Raw genomic sequence first — 21,388 nt, 5'->3', positions numbered from 1 at the left:
ATACAACGCCTTTAAATTGCTTTGCCCTTCTCAGCGTTGACTAATGCCGGGCTCTTGTAAAAAATGTGGTCATAAAGTCAAGACACTTGGCCCTGGCTCTGCCCCTGGGGCCTGTTGGGTAATAATCCACTGCCCCTCCAGGCCTCAGCTCCCCTTTGAACACGGGGAGGGTGTTCTAGGTGATGTCTGCTGGGCTGCAGACTCTGTGAGTCTGTTTAGGCAGCAGCCCCAGAACCATGAGGCAGGAGAGGCTGGGGAGTCTGGTCAGGACAGCCCACCACAAGGAGAGGAAGAGAGAAATAGAAGACAGAGACAGCTTTGGGTGAGGGGTGGGGGGGCAGGGGCGGGAGGGAAGGAGGAGACAGAGGAGGAGGAGGGACCTCGGCAGGCAGGCGGTGTGGAGGGGGAGACAGACCCAGCCCAGAGCTCTGAGTGGTTTCCTGTTGCCCTGCTCTAACCCCCTCCACATTCCTGCAGACCTTCAGACTGCCGGGGAGCACTCAGCCTGCTGCCTTCCTGCCACTGAGGTAGGTGAGGCCCCTGCCCTGCCTTTCCCTTATACACCCTACACCCTAGTTCACTCCTCCAGTGTGTGTACAAGGGAGGGGGACGCTGTGCCGGGAGGTCTGGGCTCAGGGAAGGGGGCACGCATCTCCGCTGGGCTCTGTCCCCGCTCCCCTGGAGGGCAGGGGCCACAGACTGTTGCTTTCGGGGTGCAATCACAGCGTAGCCTCCAGCTTCGCAGATGGTCTCACTGTGTCATGGAGGGAGCCTTCTCTCGGTGGCTGTCTCTGGTTTCAGAGGCTGCCCGCCTGTCCCTCAATATTCCCTTTGCAAATGTGGCAGCCTCCTCCTTCCCTGGGAATGTGATCTGGTCACAGCTGCAATGGGAACCTGCGGGCAGCCAGCGTCTGCCCTGCTCCCCATCCCAGGAGAAGAAACTTCCTGGGCTTGGCTCTCGATCAGGGACTCTGTTTTCCAAAAGGGACTTTGCATAAATGATAAATTAATCTCCAGAAGGCTAAGGGGGTCTTTACCTTTCATTGGCACCTTCAGGAAGGCTCCTGTTCCCCTTGAATTCTCCCTTATCTACATCTCCACCCCCCACCCCCCACACACACTGATTCCACAGGCACCAGCCAGCCTGGGTCCAGCATTGTTCCCAGGCTGGGCTCCCTGGGGTGTAAACACGGGAACTCTCTAGCAGAAGCCCTTACTTAGTGTGTCTAGATCCGAAGGCCCCAGGCATCTGATACCGTCCCACCAGGGCCAGCGGGGGCCCTGGGTCCTATGGGAGACTGGGTGTGGTGGGGGATGTGCTGAGAAGCAGGAAGGGAGAAGGTAAGACAGAGAAGGCTCCAGGGCAGTTTTTTTACACCTCCTTGTTTTGAGAAGTTCAAACCCTTCTTCACAGGACCCGCGCTTAGCCTTTTAGGGTGTTAGGTCTTCTTCAGATAAACGCCTTCCTGTCTTTACCCTGCTGGCTCCACTGGCTGGGTGGTGAGTGGACTTCCTGCGTCCTGAAGGACGCCTAGAGAAAGGGGCCCTGGGATGAGGCATGGTCTTCCTGGAAGCCCCGTCTGCCCAAAAGTGAACAGAGAGGCAACATGTTCCTCCAGGAAGGACAGCATTCTATGCAGAACAAATAGAGAAAATGCTCTCCCCAGCAATACCCTAGGGTTAACTTTCTCTCCACCCAAGTGCTAGTAGTGTGAGAAGCAAATCAGAAGCAGAATGGCAGACTCCAGGCACACACTTCTAGTATGATCTTAGGTAAGTGTCTCCTCTGGCCTTAGTTTCCCTGCCTGTACAGTAAGAGGGTTGAACATGCTGGTCTTTGGGGCACCCGATGGCCTCTGAGACTTTCACATGATGGTTTCTTAAATGGGAATCCAGACTAGTCTTAGAATGGGCTTCAAGGCATCTGCAAACACTGTAAAATTGTGTGTACAGTTAATAGTGTGTGTGTGTGTGTGTGTGTGTGTGTGTGTGTTTTAGAGAGAGCACGAGAGGGTGTTCACATCCTCAGTATGAAGATATTCTCAAATGGAGGTGAGACCCCCAAAAGAGCCAGGGGTGTGGTGTGGGAGAAGCAGTGGATGGGGACTGCAAGCTAACGTGTACTTGCAGGAGGCTGGGAGACTTTGAAATAGAAGTGGTTGTGGGACGAGAGAGTTAACTCACAGCCATCAGCTGCCACATCGACAAAGCCTGGAGCACAGGGAGGGACGGGTGGAAGGGGGAGGGGGCTGGAGGAGGAATCAACTTCTGAAACTTTCTCCAAGTCCCACCCACTGAAAAGCTCTTCTTTGCCATGACTCACTTCAGGAGGAATGCGAGTTGCTACGGTAACCTTTTTTTCAGGGTCTCTGCCTGCGCGCTAGGAGGGGATGCTGGGAACACTCAAGGGTACATCGGGCTCAGTCTGAATGTCCCCCACTCCACTATGTCCCCAAATACTAAAACAGCAGACTGTACGCCCTGCCCTACTCATCTCCCAGGATCCTAGGGTAGCAGTGGGGCTGTGATCAGCTTCCCAGACAGGATTTGGAAGACCTGGGTTTTAGACCTTTGCCCCACAGATGCCATTTGACCTTGAACTAAGAGCTTCTCCTTTCTGAGCCCCAGTTTCCTCCTTGGTTAACAAGTGGCCAGCAGCCACCTCAAAGGGACGTGATGTGGGCAAAACGTGCAGGGAAGCACTTGCTAAAATGTGGCCCGCCCACCGAACGCATGGGTTTTAGAACGGATGCCTTTATGGCATCCAAAGAGTTAGTGAAATTATTCCCCGTTTTTTTCTTTGGCAGCTCCATCTTCTTCAGGGTTGTATATAACTTCCCTTTACTAAAAGTGCTAACAGGCATATTAAAAACAATTGTTTAAATTCATTTTGATTTGGGACCCTCCTTGAGTATTTTCCAAGAGCCTTGTATCCTCCAGTGTTGAAAGAGCATTGGTCAAGACACCCGCAGAGGTGGATCCACACTAACAGTGAGTGACATTGGCCTCAGTTTCCTAATCTGTTAAATTGGGAATCCAACCTAGATGGTCTCCAGTTACCCTTCCCGCTCTGAAGTCCTGCAGACCTAATTCCAGATGCTACCTTCATTAGAAGGAATAGCTGGCCTAATTTTTAACACTCCCTGTTCCCATAGTTGAAAAGGAAACAAGAGAGGAGGGGCTATTGGATCTTGGGTTGCGTAACAGTCCTGCTAAAATCTTTATCCATCTGTAGAGACTTGTCAGCCAATAGTATGTCTGCGGTGTGCTATTCACAAGAGCAGCTTTTCTTGCTGAAAATAAGCTATAAATAAGAAAGGATGGCAGAAGAAAGGAAAGAACTGAGGACTGATGTCAACGGGAGAACATTTGTTTGTTGGTGTCATTTAGATTGGTAGCTAAGTGTGCAGCGATAAACAGGGGCAGACACAAACCCAGGAGCATGCAGAGTACATATACACACTGATTTCACCAATAGGCACCTACTGGCACAGCTGAAAAGAAAGGCCTCGGTCAATACCTGAGCAAACCCAGAAAGGTGATGCACTCATACACCTAATACCTTGACTCAGAGACAAGTTCCAGGTAAACATCTTGATGCCTATGCGAACTCTGACCCCTACCTATACACACCGAAACACAGATGCTGAGTCAGGTAGACATGTACAGGTACACACGCAACTTCACACAGAAGTCCTCCGGTCCATAGATCACTTATATGGACACACTGGTGTGCAACACAACTGCCATTTGCAGCCACATACAGATGTGCACACCAGACAAAACTGTATGTCATGATGGAAAGATGGATGCATTACATACATATAGCACCAGACTGCCGTTCTGTTTTACAGAGAAACTGAGACTCAGAAAGAGAAAACTCACTCATGCAAGGTCACACAGCAAACTGATGTCTGAGCCAAACTTTCAGATGTTTGGAAACATCCAGTTGTTCACCTTGCTCCCCGCCCCCCCCCCCACCTGATCAGTTTATCATATCAACATACCTCCCTTGATAGGCAGTAAGCCCCGTGGATAATGGATAATAAATAATAAGCGGTACCTTCTCTCCTTTGCTGCCCTGCAGCGACCTATCCCCACCCACGTAGGCGGCTCTTTTGCTTCTTGTTGACTCCCTCCCTAACCTCTGTCTTCAAAGGAGGGAAGGGAAGGCTGGCCCTGGGGATTAATGAAGCTACCTTTTCTCTACAGCATGGAGCCCATATCCTAACCCCAACCCTGAACTCAGGGACTGCTGGGCTGAGCGGGGTGGAGTAAGCATGGCGTGACTTGACAAAATTATTTAGCAAAGGGTTTCCTCAGGAAGTTAACTGTGCTCTCACTCAACAAGCCATAGAGCTTGATGCCTGTAGGGAAAATATGGACGGACATACCAATTCTCTCCCAAGCTGGGCTCTTTCAGACACTTGGCATTAGCCTGTCTCATACACTTGGCATTAGCCTGTCTCATCAGGGTCTCCCTCTGAGTCATCCCGTGTTAGTTGTGACACTAGGATTCCAGATCGGTCAGATGGAAGAAGAAACAAAACAAGGTTAACACCTGGAAGTTTAGCTCAGCTACCAGCTTGCTGTATGACCTTGAGTGAGTTGTTTTCCCTTTCCCATCCTTGATTTCTCTGCTTCTAAAATCAGAAGCATGGCAAAGAGGTTTCACATGGCTTGTGAAATTCAGTCCCTTGGTAGCGACTGCCAGAGAACTGTTCAGGATTCAGCTGCCACTCTGGACTTTAGGGGAAATAAAGTAATCGATTAGTAATGTCTGCCACATGCACAGGAGGAGCAGATGGAGGCACATATGCCACGTATTTGCCTGTTTGGGATGAGACATACTGGACACTTGGCTGTTACTTCTCATCCCCTCCATTTGTGGTCACACAGATACAGCGGTGGCCCCTAGGGGGAGCCGAGGGGGTGGTGCCTGAAGCTCCACCCTGGGGTGAAACGTGGCTTCTTAGATGCCTTTATGGATTCTAAGTCAGACTCATTTCCAGTCTTAAACTCAGAGGCTACTTCTGAGTTGCCCCAGAACCTCTCCAGTCCTAGGCTTAAGCACCCATAACACCCTAAAAGTTTCCCTTGGCTTCTTCCCATCCAACAAGAAGTATTAGAAGTGGAAGCAGAGGGTCAAGGGGCTAAGTTGGGAGAGGTGAATCTCTGCAAGGCATCGGCCTGAACTGACTCAGAACATGAGGAATAGAAGGAACCTCAGGGACCACCTTGCCCCAAGGTTTCCAAATTGTGTTCACAGGCACCTAGAGAAGCTCCCAGGCCTCTCAGGGAGTGTCCAAGTGTGTAGGACTTCCAGCCCTATCTCAGCTCCACTTTTACATGCTTTAGTCTTTAATTCAAGCTGATTTATAGAATAGATAATAATACGGTCACATGGTTCAACAAATGCAAAAGGCTTTAGCTGTTTCGATGTTGGACTTCGGCAGCAGACCTCATGGCAAGGAAGGGCTCCCTGGCCTGCGTCATTTTGAACACTCCCGATCTACAACAGCCTTTGTGCAGACGAGCAGGGGAAGGCGAGGTCTGGGCGTACCGGAGCCTTCCCTGAGTTGGCATGGTGAGCTGGGCAGCGTTGCCAAGACTCGATCCCAGGATTCCTGTCAGTCTCGTCACCTCCACGTGGCTGTGACTGCTCCCTGGAGTGCCAGTGCGCACACACGGGCCGCTGTGGCGCCTCTCTGGCCTGGCTCGGCCCTCTTTCCAAGTCCCAGCTCCCTGGCAGCCCTGGCTCACGGGCTCCTTTTTAGCCTCTAGACTTGTTTTCCTCTCTTTGGGCTTATTTACCGTGAACGCGTATTTTTGGAAGCCTTGTGTCCAAGCCAAACAGTGCGAGCGAGGTGCTTGTTTTGCGTCAGCAGCTCAACTAAGAGGCCAGCCCAGAGTCTGGGCTGGTGTCCCCTGGACCAAGAGGAGCAACGTCTCCTTTGTTTCCCCGCAACCGCCTCTCTCCGTGGGCCGCAAAGAGCTGGGAGTCTTGCCCTGGATTCTTGAGAGGGGATGGAGATTCTGGGATCCTTGGATTTTAAGATGCTCTTGTAAACAACATTGCTTACTTCTTTGTATTCTCTCATGTATATCCCCCGTGAGCCTTGTAAGGAAGGCATGTTATTTCCATTGTACGGATGGAGAAATGAATTGAGGCCCAGAGAGGGAGAGTCACTTTCTGAAGGTCACGCCACTGCTAAGTAACAGAGCCAGGATTTGAACTTGTACATTCCATCTCCAGAGCCCATGAGTTCACCTTTATAATATTCTGTTTATAACCACTCTGTGTGACAGGGTAGCTACTAGCCACATGTGGTATTTAGATTTAAATTAATTAAAATGAAATACAATTAAGAATTGAAGTTCTTCATTTACACCGGGAACATTTCAAGTGTTTGATAACCCCATGTGGCCAGTGGCCACCATACTGGATGGTGTATCATCTCAGAAAGTTCCATTGGACTGCATTGCTTTATAAACATTTTATTCAAATCAGATTTAATAATTACAGGTCAGATTCTGTGCTTCACGTTGTTAACAGTCTATGTATGACTCCAAGACCCACAGTCTAAAATTCTGTGATTCTGAGGTTTCCCCGAGTTCTGATATTCAGCAACTTTTCAGTATCCAGGAAGAACCCAGGGGGCGCCCTCGTGTTTTGAGGGAGATGAACTGGGGGGCTGGTGTACTTTTCCATCCCCAGAGTCTGTCCAAAGAGAGAGAAGTGACCTCAGCTTCAGGTCCTGCTGGCAGCCAAGGCCGAGTGCTCAGAGCAAATACAGGCAGAGGAAGGGACTGGATGTACGGAATAGGGGGCGGCGGTGGCGGTGGGGTGGGGGTGAGCGGTGCCTGCATTTGATGACTACCAAGCCAAGGGAAACAAATCTGCTGCCTCTCCCCTGGCTTGGGCTGCCTTCCCTTCCTGCACCTTGGGCCAGTTCACAGCCTGATGGGCCCCTACTCAGCGAAGCACCTGGGAGGGAGTGGCCGCCAAGGGAAACTGAGGAGGAGAGCATGCCAGTGGTGCAGTGGGGCCGCCCGGGTCCTCAGTCAGCCCTGACACTCTCTGCCTGGGGCTCTTGGCAGGTTTCTTCCCTTCTCTGGGCTTCAGTTTTCTCACCTGTATTAAAGGGCAGGAAGACATGCCTTGAGGCCCCAGTGGGATGCTGGATTATGAAAAACACTTTCAAAAAGATAAACATATGTGCCCTGTCCAGGTGGCTCAGTTGGTTGGAGCATCATCCAAACCAAAAGGCTGCGGGTTCGATCTCCAGTCAGGGTACATACCCAGTTGGGGCGCATACGGGAGGAAAGCAATCAATGTTCCTCTCTCACATTGATGTTACTCTCTTTTCCTCTCTAAGATCAATAAACATATCCTTAGGTGAGGATAAAAAAAAAAAAGATAAACATAAGCATCACCACAAACTAAAGAGCTACGAAGAAGGGAATTTTCGTTTAACCCTGGTCATTTATATGAAGGTGTTTATATTTTCACTGGGCATGCCAGGCCTAGGCTTGCTGAGCAGAGGATGCGTACACAACTGATAAGCTGTGAATGTTGGGGTCTGACCCTGTGATCTGAGCTTGCTGAGGTCACTGTTGCACCCCATCAGTTTTGTGGGGTGGGCACCTGGCCTCTCTGGCCAGTGGCGTTTTTAGGGAACCTCCAGGGTGGACCTCGGGGCTGTGCAGGGCATACGGCTGTGTTCACAGTAGCATCCAGCTGCTCTCTTCCCTCCAGCCCATCATCGGGAGGGAACTCATTCTGGGACTGGTGATGCAGGTCTGGGCACAGGGCAGAACTCTGAATTTGGAAAAAAACTCCTCCTCCAAGATTTTGGGTCCTTTGCTTAATGCTTTCACTGTCTGAATTTCCCCCCACTCCTGTGCCATGAGAAGAGACTTGGCCAACTTGGAAGAGGCCTGGATGTTGCGTGACTTCCTCCCTGTCCACTGCAGCCTCCTCATTGGGAGGGTGGGACTAAGAGCCCACCCATGCCTGTCTGCCCACCTGCCATGTGGCAGAGGCCCTACAGGGACAGTGTCAAAGTGAGGCCTTTAAGAACTACAAAGCACAGTGTGACTTAGAATGACTTTTCTCTTCTGGCTGCAAAACTGGGGACAGAGGTGGCAGAAAGGGTGAATGTGCCCCCGGGAAAGCGGGAAGGTGATGAGGCAGGGCAGCTGGAAGAACCACCAACAAACCCTCCCCTGGTCAGAGAGGGGAGCGTGGCTCCTCTGTTCAGGTAAAGGATAAAGACTCTGGAGACATTGGTCTTCCTTCCTGCCTCTCCTGCTGGACCTTACTCCATTTACAACCCTAGCTGAGCTTTTTCTCCAGTGACTTGCCCTCTCTGTCCCTGGACCCCAGACAAGGTGACTTTTTTTTTTTGTCCTAGCTGCCAGCCTCACCTTGATGCTTCCACTTCAGACAAGTCCTTCATTGATGCTTTCTCTCCTGCTCCATTGATGCAGGAGTTGCTTTGCAAGAAGGGAGATTTTTCCAACTGCAGACCTGGGGAGAACAAGCCTACAAGTGTGTGAGGGGTGGGTGGTGGGGGCATTCCGAAAGCTTCCTGGACAGGGAAGGCTGGACTTCTCTGGGGGCTGGGGCCAGGCTGAAGGAATGCCAAGCTCCCAGGTCGATTCCTTTCAATTTCTGTTACTTTTATATCACACACGTGTCGCAAAACAGGAGGTGGGGTTTTGTGTCTATTTTAATCCAAGAGAGGACCATTATGAACTCTGCTCTCCCCCTGCCTCTCCCTGCTATCCAAATGCAAGCGTTTGTTGCCAGAGGTGATGTTGTGTACCAAGGCCAGCATGTGCTTGTGCCATTGAAGGTCCCAGCCTGCCACCTGCGTTCACCAAGTCTAACTCTCTCAATTCCTGGAAGGGGGAACCAGGGGCTAGAGAGGATGAAGGGTGTCACTGAGTCATCAAAATGCTACTGAGGTGCAATAAGGATCCCTGCATGTAATTCCAAGCCGAGTGTTTTTTCTGTACCTCCAAGGTGTTTGGTCAGTTGAGAGTCTTGGAAGGAACTAGGGATGATAAGCCCAGTCTGGAAGTTTGGGGAGGACACTCGAAGAAAGACAGGGGGACGGCTCACCCTGACAGAAGGCTGCATGAGGCAGAGGGAGCATGCTTGTTCTGTTTGGCCACAGGAGGAGGAACAGAGTAGACTAGGAGAAGTTTGGGGGGGGGGGGCGCATGTAGATTGCTATAAGGAAGAACTTCGTCAAGCCATTTGAAAATGGAAGCACATTTAGTTAGAACATGAAATAAAATGTCTTTACCACCAATCCTCTCATAGGGATGGCAGGTTGGTATAGAATCATCAGGAGATTCAGCTTCCAGATCCCTACCAGTCAGGAGAGTATTAGAGTCAAGAGTTCAGCATTTAAAGAGTGAGGTCTTAGCTGTGATCCAGGACAGGAGAAATTTCTAGATCTCAGCTAGCATTCTTTAGCTATGAACGGGGAAGAGAACACGCAGCACACGTAAACATTTGGACAGTCACCCTAGAGGATCCAGAGCAATGCTGCCGTTTCTGGGCAGAATGGAGAGAAAAATGTGGCCACCCCAAGTTTCCACAGGCCGCACTCCAAGACTAGTGCTCTTTGTTTTAGAATGTAGATCTCATTGTCTCAAACTGGCAAGAAGTCACTGCCTATTAACTTCTTCCATTACAGAGGGGAAACAAAGGAAGAGGATGAGAAGAAGGTGGAGGAAGAGGAGGAGATTGGGGGGGGGGGGGAGAACTCTAGAACATCAGGGATTGAAGGTCCCTTTCAGCATTGTTCAAACTTGACAAACTAGCCAATCATCTTTGGGATCACTTTTTAAAAACTTAAAATAGATGTACTGAGAAAAGAGAGTTTGTATGATTACCATAAATGGAAAAATCTGTGCACCTCTGCTATCAATAGAAGGAAGCTGTAAAAATAAATACAAAGAAGACAAAGCAACCTTGTTGTATCCCAGCTGGATATAGATAGTTTCCTGTGAAGGCTCTGAGCCAGAGGCCTGCTCTCCCTTAAAAAGAACAACAGACAAGTTCAGAGAGGTGTTAAAGATACTTAGCATTAAACTAAGACGTTCTCATATAAGCCCTGTTGAGAGAGAATTTAGTAGAAGCGACTTTCTCCCATGTTTTTCACTATCATCAAACATGCACATCCGGAGTTACCTTGCATACGCCTCAGCAGCAGAAGTAACCTTCTCTCCAGAAGCCTCCCACTCACTGAAACCTCAATCTCTCCCTGCAGCGTTCCCAGCACCATGAGGGCCTGGATCTTCTTTCTCCTTTGCCTGGCCGGGAGGGGCTTGGCAGCTCCTGTAAGTACCTAAACATCATCTCTGCCTGGGCTTTCCTCACCACCAGCCCAGGGCCATCATCCACTCTGCCAGCTCTGGATGCTCAGAAGGGACAGGGACTCCTCCCCCATCTCAAGTTTTTTGTCTTATATTTTTTTAAAAAAATCTTTTTTTTCCTTAAACTAATAAGCTCAGGATAAAAATTGCAATGAGGACCCCTAGGTGGAGATTCCAGAGAAAGGAGGTTTGCATCTAATATGATGAACTTTTGAGCAGTCGGGGTTTCCTGGAACTAGACAAGGATTTCTTTAGGAGGAAGAGACCACTGTGTCATATGAGGAATCCTAGCCGAGCGGTAGCGGTGCTGGTCGGGATGAGTTTAGAAGAGAGTCAAGCCACAGAGAGAGGAGAGGGATGGGTTAGTTTCTGAATCAGGGAGAGCTACTTGGTTGCAAGCAACAGACTGCAATCTGAGTAAATGAGAGGGAGCAGGACATAGAGGTAGATTGTAAAATCAGAGGCCTTGGGGAGGATTAGGAAAAGGAAGGTCTGGGAGGTAAGAACTACTGGCCAGTCTCAGATCTGCTCCAGCAGTTTCCACATCTTGAGAAAATGTGCCAAGAAGATTATAAAAAAATTCAAGGAGCGCCAGTCTGGCTGACCTTGGGCCCTGAGTCTGCTTCTTGGCCAAGGCAGTCAGGGGTGGTCATCCAGAGCCAACCTGGGAGCCTGTACTGGAGGAGGGAGGAGGAAACTTGGGGCCGGCCAAAAGAATAGTTTCTTTCTCCCTATGACTCCCTGATCCTCTCTTCATGAGGAGGTGTGAGTGATGGGAGGTCTCTTGATCAGGTGGGTCGACTTTGGCAAAAGTTTTGACAAGGTTAACACTACTTTTAGAAGCAGCCCTAGCCAGCCAGCGGCCTCAGAGTTACATGTTATCTTGCCTCTTCCTACTCCAAGTTGACATGGCAAGGAGTTGCCTGGTCTTCATCATCATCACCATAATCATACCACCCTCATGGGGAAGATAATGACATCTGTTAAAATGCTAGATGTTCAGCCATCCTCCCTGGTCTGTTTCCCATCTGTGAGGAGAGAGGAGCTGGTCTGCATCAGTGGTTCTCAGACTTGATTGCAGTCAAAGCAGTGGAAATGCGTTCCAGGCTAAAGCTTAGGTAGACACCTGCGACCAACCATGTATAAGCGGGGAGGCTCCCTGGTGGTCCACAGGGACTCTGTGCTTGCCTTCACCTTTGCCCTTGTAGTCCCACCCATGGTGGTCCCTGAGGCACAGCCTTGGGGGGTCTCCAATGAGCAGCTCGCCTACTGTCCCAGCTTTAGGTTCCAGGTTGGAAGCAATTCAGAGGCAAAGCTGGCCTTGACCTTGACCTCTCTGAACCCCATTTTCTTTTCCCAACAGCAGCAGGAGGCCCTGCCTGATGAGACAGAGGTGGTGGAGGAAACTGTGGCGGAGGTATCTGAGGTAGGTGGGTGGTGACCCCAGACACCCACCCCTCTGTGCCCACATCCATTCCCTGAGGAAGCCAGACAGGTTTGGTGGGCCACCTGATGGAACGGGGCATTTGTCCCCTTCCCATGTGCACACAGCACAGATATCAATCTATATAGCCTCCAATCTTGACACACTCCTGAATGCTTCCCGAAGTTTCAATGGAACGCTAGAGGTGGGAGCTATAATTTTGAAAATTTTTATTTTTTTAAGCTGTGGGACCATTTTTCTTAGATGATCACCCCATCTCCACATACATCAAGCAGATGAAAGGGGGGCTTCCCCTGCATGGCTGATGGGGGGAGAGGGCTGGCACTACCTCTTGCCCTAACACCCCTGGTGGCCCCTGACATATCCCAATAGAACTCCAGGGCACAACAAACCCAGCGGGTCTAGAAGATGAATCTAAGTTCTGGAGCAGGCATTGGTGCTCTCTGAGACCTGGGCCCAGCCCGCCTCCAGCTGGTCACCTCACTGTTCCGTCCCCTCGTGGGTACCTAAAACTTTCGGCAAATCCCCTCTAGCCTTCGGCCCTTCCTTCCAGCCCTGGGATGGGGGCAGCACCAATGGACTGACTCGTTCCTCTCCTTCCCACCCAGGTACCCGTGGGAGCCAACCCCGTCCAGGTGGAAGTAGGAGAATTTGAGGAAGGTGCTGAGGAAGCTGAAGAGGAGGTGGTGGCTGAGAGTAGGTTCCTTGTCACATCCGGTGCCCTCTGCCACCTGGGCATGGGACATGGGCACAGCCTACATGGGGTTCCTTCCCAGGGAAACACAGGGCATCGGGAGGAATGGCTTTGACTTAGAGGTCAGGAATATTCTCTGGAATCTGGGAAAGATCTATTTATAGTCAGGCAGGAAGGGACATTCCTCAGCTGGAAATGGCTTTCTTCCCTCACAGCTCTTATTCCTGATTCCCTGAGGTGGGTTTGACATTCTCCCAAAGGTTACTGGTCACGTGAACTCCATGCTGGCCTCCATCTTAGCCCAAGCCCCACACAGGAGCAGACCTGAGAGGACCTTAGAAGCTTGCACACTCATTTGCTTATTGGATTTTCACACACCCTGAGGAAATAAGGCCTGAACCCTGGCATAGCTCATAGGGTGCTATCTGTGGAGTTAGTGCCAGAGAGAGAGGACCCAGAGCCTCTGGTTCCAGCCCACTATGCTGGCATCTCCATTCCACAGACTGGAGAGGCATCAACCCTCAGGGTTCACAGCATGGACTTCACAGGCAAACCAATGCAAGTTTACACTTAGACTTGTCAGCCCTACGCGAGCACCCTGGGGCCACTTGCTTCGCTCCTCTGAGCCTCAGAATCACCACCCCTAATGGGAACACGAGGAAGATGTCAGAGCCTGGCCCCAGGGCTTGGGGAAGGATCTGAGAGGAACCCTAAGAGCCCTTGGCCCTGTGCCTGGCAGAGCCGGCATCTAATACAAGATGACTAAAATACCCCGAGCCAAGCGTCAGGAGGAAAGGGCTAGACTGAGCTCTCATCCTGAGGGCAGAGTTTCTGTTGGAGCACAGGGGCGTCTACTGAATCCTGTTCCTTCCAGGTCCACCTCCACCTTATCCGGTGTTTACCAGGCACGGCTGGGCTCTATTGCTCAGTGTGGGTCTCGGGGCTTGTCCCCCTCTTCCTCTGCAGCCTCTCAAGTCTTTTTGTTAGGCCTCACAGCTCTGGCTGCATGATGACAGCTGACCTTCCCAGTCATTCTAGAAAGTCTATTCCAGAATCCCAAACTGCCTCACCATGACTGATCAACCAAGAGCTGAGAATACAATGGTCACTTCAAACCTCAGGGAGGCAGTATGACATCCAGTGTACCTAGGCCCCAGAATGAGCCTACAGCACCCCCAAAGTGTGCGTGACTATGACCTCAGACCGAGTCTTTAATTCCCAGATGGAGCCAACCGCTCCCCTAAATGCCAACTCTGGGCTCAGCAGAAGAGAAGCGGGGACTCAGCTGCCCAAAGCCCAGAGTCGGGGGCCCAGGCGAGGACGTCCGCCCAGGGATCCGTCTGGGCTGGGTTGGGTGAACGTCCCAGCCTGGGTGGTGCTCACGACTTGCCCTTGCATTCTGCCAGACCCCTGCCAGAATCACCACTGCAAACACGGCAAGGTGTGTGAGCTGGATGAGAACAACACCCCCATGTGCGTGTGCCAGGACCCCACCAGCTGCCCAGCCCCCGTGGGCGAGTTTGAGAAGGTGAGCACTGAGGGAGGAGGCAGAGGGCCGGGGGACTGGGCGCTTCCCAACACAGAGTGTCTGCTTAGAAAACTGTTGCTTTGGTGGTCCTGCTGAGCAGCTCTGGTCTCAAAGGTGTCCTCACTAGATCTAGTCGCAGCAAGAAAGTGGAGGGGACCCATCAGAGGTGAGGCTCTGCTAATCACTGGAACTCTCCAGCAACCAGTGAGAACTGATTCAGCGACACCAGGTTCCGAGCTGGAGTCAGACTCGGAAGGGAATAAACACACCGACATCCAGCACTGAGACAGGCTTTCTCAGCAAGGGAGCATCTTAGCTGGGCTTCAGGTCCAAAACTGTGGGTCTGAGTTAGGCTGAAGGTTGACTTCCAACCCCATCTCCACCACTTGCTATGAGATCTTGGCTACATTGCTAAACTTTTCCAAGTTTCGGTTTTCTCACCTCTAAAGAGGAGACAGGAATAGTCCCTTACCTCATAGGGCTGTTGTGGGGATTTGTTAGATAATGCTTGGTACTTAGTAGGTACCCAATATGTACTGTTTAAAAAAATCTTTCACGTGTGTCCATTCTATTCCCCATAGGACTCATTCAATCAACCAACTACCTATCCACCCATCCATCCATCCAAGTAAATATCTGTTAAGTACCTACTTGTGCCAACCATTGCACCACTGACCTAGCTCAGGAGAACAAATCTAGACCAGCCTTATTCCCGCAACCTCTCATCTGGGTTCCCCACCTTCAGTCTCTCCCCAGTACGACTTATCCTCTGAGCCGCAAATTTTAGGAGCAGCATCATCTCTTCCCTCCTCCTCACCCCCCATCCCACAGGTCACCAACTCGTTTCACTCTGCAGTGATATATAAGCAAGCACATGCAGCAGGTCAACACAAGGCTCCCCTTCTGCTAACATGAGTTACTTACCGCCGTTGCCTTGGTCAGCCCTTGGCATCTCTGCTTGGCCACCCCCACGTGCCGAGATTCACTGGGAGGACTCACATGACGCAACAAACAGTTGCACTCACAGCTGAGATGTGCTATTACAGCAACATATTAAGGATACACAGCTGGGTCACAAGGGAATCAAACACAGGCAGGAATCTATGATTAACTAGGCTTGCTTTCCCTTTCCTCTCCGTCATGATGGGTCCCACGCTCTCTCCCCAGCTACAGAAATGTAGCCACAGTGAGCAATGATTCTGCCCAAGGAAGCCTGTTAGACTCAGCACCTAACATTTTAATTGGAGGCTGGTCACGCAGGCACCCTCTGCCTAGCATGTGCCCAAATCCCAGACTCCCGGAAGGAAAGCTGATGCTCAGCATAAACCACATTGTTTGTACAGCAGTCTAGGCACAGTGAGCGGCCTTCATCATTGGTGGGAAGTTTTATAACAGTGCAGGGACCTGGTTACCAGCCAACTTCCCAGATGCCAGCCAAGGGCCATTTTACAAGCATGCCTTTGTACAGATAACAATCCCAGGCCTGCTGTGTTAACTCTTCTGCACCCTCTGCCTTTTTGCCATCCCCATCTTTAATTCCTCCCATCCATATCTTCCAGTTTTCCCATACCTCAGCCCTGACTCAGTTGTGCCTCTGCTCAGATACCAACAGTGGCTCCCAGTGGGGACTGAACATTGGCCTAGGCCCAAAGACTGGGTTTTTGTTGCAGTCCCACCATTAGCTCACTGTATGACCTTGAGCTAATCACGTTCCTAGCTTGGCCTTCAGTGTCCCCATCCCTGAAATAGGCAAGGATGGTGGTATCAGCGAAGGACTTGGGGAATGAAGGGGAGGTGCTTTATGCTTTGCCAACAGGTGTGCAGCAATGACAACAAGACCTTCGACTCTTCCTGCCACTTCTTTGCCACCAAGTGCACCCTGGAGGGCACCAAGAAGGGCCACAAACTCCACTTGGACTACATTGGACCCTGCAAATGTGAGTCTTCTTGGGCCCTCCAGCCTCCCATTTTGGGGAGAGAGCACTGAATGGGCCTGATGCTGACTCGGCCACCTCTGTGCTCTGAGCTCTTGGGCAGATCCCCTCCCCTCTCTGAGCCCTGGGGTTCCAATTTATAAAATGAGATGATTGTCTATGAGCAGGTGCCTCGCACCTCTGCATTCAGGACATCTCCCAGGAAGCACTGAACTGTTGTGGAAGCACGGAGCAGGGGGAATTTCTTTTCTCTAATGATGAGAAAACACTTACATGGGGAAGCAAAAATGATGTCCCACCTGGGACGATAAAGTGTTTTTAAAATATTTGAATTTTAATGCTTTAAAAGAAGGGATGTGTCTGTCAGTTTCCCTTGGGCCTCTGTTACTCAGTATTGTCAGATCCATTACATTCCTATCTGCCCACATAGGACACATAATTAACCATCCTCTTCTAGAAGCCTGGGAGTCAGGAGTTTGGGAGGAGAAATGCTAGGGTATGGTCTGGCCTTTTGATAGTGATCCCAGATGCAGATTCAGCTGGCCCAGGTGCCTCCTTCAGCCTTGGCAGCTTCCCTATCATTTGAAACACCCAAGGCCACATATGCCCCCCCTCCAAGCCAACAGCCATGTTGTGTGTCTGATACGTTCTGGCACTGGAGAGAGCCATCCACTCACGTGCCTCAGGTGTGCAGAGTGCAGACAGGCAGAGGGGAAAACCACGTTCTCCTGTGGCCAGCCCTACTCTCCAAGTTATGCGGCCCAGGGTGTGTAGTAAGAAGGAGGGCTGGGAAAGGAATGTTGGTAGGAATTCTTGGGCTGTGAGACTGAGGAGTGAGCCAAGGAGCCTTTTCCCAAGTGGCTCTTGCTGTTCTCTGACGTCTATTGCTTCCTTGCTCCAACCCCTAGAGTTTCCAATCACAGATGTTCTTGGCCACTCCCCAGCTGCTAGTGAAGAAGAGAGTGGTCCTCACCTCAGAGGGGCTCTCCATCTAGGTCCAAGGATGAGGGCAGAACAGTCCCCGAGCCCCCAGGCAACCATATGCCCTGGATGCTGGGTGAAGCTCTGATAATGTGGCCCTGAGCAAGTCCTTTCTCTCCGTGCTGACCTCCAAGAAGTCCCATAAGCGAGTAGACTTGGAGGAAATCTCCAGGTCCAACATTCTGGAATTCTACATTCCAAATACCAGGATGGAATAATGATCACTTAGAATGTTCTGGTGGTTTAACATTCCTAACACCCCACTCTCCCCATCCCTGCTAAGCTGGGCCTGGGAGAGGTGTTATTCCTTAGACTCCCAGTTGCAAACACCTCCCAGTGGTCGACATCACCGGCATGGGGCCTGGGTCCATCTCCTGGAAAGGTACATTGGAGTGATCAGGTCAAGGCCAGGGGAGCAACAGACATGTCTTTGTACTTTTCCATTTGCAGAGTATTCTTCCCCACACATGATTTCCTTTGCTTGTGTGGTATGAAGAAATTGTGACTTAAAGAGGCTGAGTCCCTGTACCAAGGTCACTGATTAAAGTGGCTGTAGGAGGAAGGCAGGAAGTAGGGGTAGTGGCCCAGCCAGGGAGAGTTGGCATCTGTGCTGACCACCCTTGTATTTTGGGCCCCAGACATCCCCCCTTGCCTGGACTCTGAGCTGACTGAATTCCCCCTGCGCATGCGTGACTGGCTCAAGAATGTCCTGGTCACTCTGTACGAAAGGGATGAGGACAACAACCTTCTGACCGAGAAGCAGAAGCTGCGGGTAAGTGGTCTCTTTCCAGGGCACCTGTCTGGCCCTGGACTGGACAGCTCCTGGCCCCAGGCTGTCCGAGATCCGTAGTCCCCATCGCAGAACTAGGCCTCCAAGTGTAAGCCTGTAACTCCACTCTGACAAGTGCCTTTATCCTGGGTGCTAGGACATGGACTTTTCCTAGCTGCCTTTGAAGGTTCATGGTGCACAGGCACATCTTAAAGGCTCTGAGAAGTCCTGTAATGAAGAGACCTGCTGCTCACTTGGTTTAGCTCAGTGTTAAATAAGAGGCACAAACAGCCTTACTTCTTTTTCTTTCCAAGTCTGTGGATCTTATACTTTAATGCACATATCAAGCACTTTCAGTATTGATAAAATGCATATTCCTGGGCCCCACCCCAGGCCTACTGGATCGGTTTCTCTGTGAAGCCAAGACCCATGTATTTTGATGTGGCATCACTATGAAGAACCCTCGGAGATCACCCCAGGCATCCACTTCTGTGGATGAGATGCTGATATCCCATCTATGCCTCTTTCTTCCCTCATTCTGACACCGGGCTTGGCTGATCTTGGCCTGCTCCGGCTTCCTGTCAGAGGTGGGAGGGACCCTGGCTAGCCGGGACAGTCTCCCTAGACCCTTTGTCACAGTGTCCCTGCTCCCACAGGTGAAGAAGATCCACGAGAACGAGAAGCGCCTGGAGGCTGGAGACCACCCTGTGGAGCTGCTGGCCCGGGACTTCGAGAAGAACTACAACATGTACATCTTCCCTGTGCACTGGCAGTTCGGCCAGCTGGACCAGCACCCCATTGATGGGTAAGAGCCCAGGCCCTCAGGGTCGCAGAGCGCTGCTCTGGCTCCGCCCTGCAGGGCACACAGTCACGGGTCAGAGCTGGTAGGTGCACTGGGTATGGCCAAAGATACCTCTCAGCACCCTCTGATGCTCCCAGCCCTGAAGCCCACAGTCTGCCTCAGGGCTGGGGCAGCCAGGAGCAGGCGTACTGAGAAAGGATGCAGAACTGGGAGTAAGAAAGCCACAGATACTCCTTCCAGCCGGAGGCAGAGGTCAGTGGAACCTGACGGTTCTTCCTAGCCCTGCGAGTGCTGGCCTTGAAAGCCGTTCGTTGAGGCAGAGTGAGCTGGGAAGGAGTGCCAGGCCCCAAAAGGGGTGGTGTGGGCGGAGGTGAGGCAGCCTGCACGCCCACAGTCCTTCAGCAAGACCCTGAGACCCAGCCCCACAGCAGACTGGTGCTGGGAGTTCTTAAAAACTGCACAGAGCCAATGCCATCTACATTGCCAGCCCTGGGTTTGAAGGCTCTTACCCCTGATCCCCGGGAGTTACGCAGGAATGTGCAGCTGCCCCGCGGACTAGGCAGGCAGCGGGTCCGAGCACAAACCCTGATCAGGTGCCTGTTACGTGCCCAGCACCGTGCTAAGCAAAGGATTTAACAGGAATCAGAGCTGACACAGTCCTTGCCTGCATGGAGCTCACACTCTGGGTGATGATCTGTACCTGACCATTGAAGGAAAAAGTTAAGAAGGCTCCCCGAAGGTGCAGGTGGTGGCTAGACCACCTATGGGTGAGCACCAAAGCCTTCTGGCCCTCTCCTGCTCTGTGTTCCTGGAGATGCCTGGGGGGCTCGCTGTGCCCAGGGGTGCTGCTCTCCAGGAGGCTCATCCCTCGCTCCGACTCCAGCCCACCTTGTCGGTGATCTCAGGTGGCTGGGGTCTCCGGAGCTCTGGGAAGCTCCCTGCTGCTCCTCTCCCAGGCTCTTTCCGTGGCTGGGATCCAACCGAGTCATTCACTGTGGGCGGGAGGGGAAAAGTCAGGGAACATCTGCAGCTCAGGCTGAGCTACTGGATCCCACCACAAGGAAGGGCTGGGAAGGAGGCTTCCGGATGGGGCTGCAAGGACTATGCATCTGGGGAGCACTCCAGCCTGAGCCAGGGGAGCCATCCTCCCCCTCTTCTGGTCCCAGAGCTGCTTGATGACCTTGCCTGAGTCCCTTCCCTGCCCTGGGCCTCAGTTTCCCTACTGGTATACAGTGAAAGGGGAGGGGGCTGTACTTTCTATGAGTTGGGTGGGCAAGAAGGGGCTGGGGTTTAGAGAGAAAACTGGAGTCACATTGCAGCCCCTTGGGGAGGAGTGTTTTGAGGACTAGTTGAGGGCTCTGAGGAGGAAGGCCAGCTGGAAGAACAGGAATGCAGGACAGTCAGGAGACCTCCCTCTCACACACTACATGATATCCAAAAAAATTAAAGCTCCCTTCCCATGCTTCTGATGTCTCTCTTTTTAGACTTTTCTGTGCATTTGCAGCTGTACAAATGTGTGTCCGTAGAAAACACACATTGTTTCATACTAGATTCTGATCTACCAATAGCAGAAGTGCTGAATATTTTCATTTGAAGTTTCTGTGCCCCCCCCCCAACTCTTAGCCAATCAGGAAACAATTTAATGTTCCAAGAGACCTTTGTTATGAGCCCATGGGACCTCAGAACTGGAAGGGTCAACTCTCCTGCTGATGGAGGCTCTGTGTGGGGCAGTGCTGTGCTTTAAGGCCCCCAGCAGATCAGTGGCTTTCCCAGGCCTCAGGCCCATCCTGCCTCCCCCCGCAGGTATCTGTCCCATACCGAGCTGGCCCCGCTGCGTGCGCCCCTCATCCCCATGGAGCACTGCACCACCCGCTTTTTTGAGACCTGTGACCTGGACAATGACAAGTACATCGCTCTGGATGAGTGGGCTGGCTGCTTCGGCATCAAGGAGCGTGAGTGTCTGCACAGAGGGGCTGCTGTCCTCTGGCTCCTTCCTTCCCTCCCTCTGTCATCTGTGTGTCTGTCCTCTCTGCCTAGTTAACTCCTGTTTGTGCTCCATGTTCGGGAGAGCCTCGCTCTCCAGGGGGCTTCCTGATCCTTCTCTGTCCATCAAGCTGCCTCATTCTTTCTCTTCTCCAGGCATTAGCACGCCCTCTGTGCCTAGCACTATTTTGGGAACTGGCAGCTATCTTGAGAGGAAAGAGGAAATATAACTTAGCAGCGTGCGTATGTGACAGAGACAGGGAGACCAGAGTTCTTAGTCACCAACTTCCTGGGTGAACCTTGGACTGGTCACCTGGCCCCTGGTCCTGAGGATGGGTGGGGTCCTCTGACTCCTCTGCAAGCCCGTCTTATCCACACGGGGCCTCCGGTCTAACTCTGCTCTCTTTTCTTCTTTGCAGAGGACATTGACAAGGATCTCGTGATCTAAATCCACACCTCCGTCCGCAGTGCCGGATTCTCTCTTTAACCTTCCCCTTCCTGTTTCCCCCAATGTTTAAAATGTTTGGATGGTTTGTTGTTCTGCCTGGGGACAAGGTGCTAACATAGATTTAAATGAACACATTAACGGTGCTAAAAATGAAAATTGTAACCCAAGTCATGACATTCTTAGTTGTAACTCTGCCTCTTGCTCACCTACTAACAGTCCCACTTTTTCTCTGGCCATTGGAAGAACTGCCCATCGTCCTGGTGGCAAATGGCTGGGACCTTTGATCTGTTCACATCTGCTTTCAGCACATACTGTATCTTCAGATTTGCTCTCTATTTCTCTGTTTCAAACTAATGCTCACCAAGTCAAACTTTTGTGTTAATTTTTATTTCAGGGTGTTGGCTGTGGGG

At 51.5% G+C, this 21,388-nt stretch overlaps 1 protein-coding gene across 1 annotated transcript; it reads left to right on the top strand.

Moving 5' to 3' along the window:
- Positions 1 to 400: 400 nt before the first annotated feature.
- On the top strand, positions 401 to 21,053 carry SPARC (secreted protein acidic and cysteine rich). The gene is made up of 10 exons (XM_090288450.1): positions 401 to 527; positions 10,290 to 10,359; positions 11,759 to 11,821; positions 12,448 to 12,535; positions 13,940 to 14,061; positions 15,878 to 15,998; positions 17,615 to 17,748; positions 18,402 to 18,550; positions 20,351 to 20,499; positions 20,950 to 21,053. Exons 2-10 carry the CDS (start codon positions 10,303 to 10,305, stop codon positions 20,976 to 20,978), a joined length of 912 nt encoding a protein of 303 aa, XP_090144576.1. The 5' UTR covers positions 401 to 527; positions 10,290 to 10,302; the 3' UTR covers positions 20,979 to 21,053.
- The last annotated feature ends 335 nt before the right edge of the window (positions 21,054 to 21,388 follow it).

Source organism: Furipterus horrens, unplaced genomic scaffold, assembly GCF_987537825.1.
Source record: "Furipterus horrens unplaced genomic scaffold, mFurHor1.1.pri manual_scaffold_10, whole genome shotgun sequence".
NCBI lineage: Eukaryota > Metazoa > Chordata > Mammalia > Chiroptera > Furipteridae > Furipterus > Furipterus horrens.
Note: the sequence above shows the minus strand (reverse complement) of the source record. Positions and strands in the feature narration are given on the sequence as shown.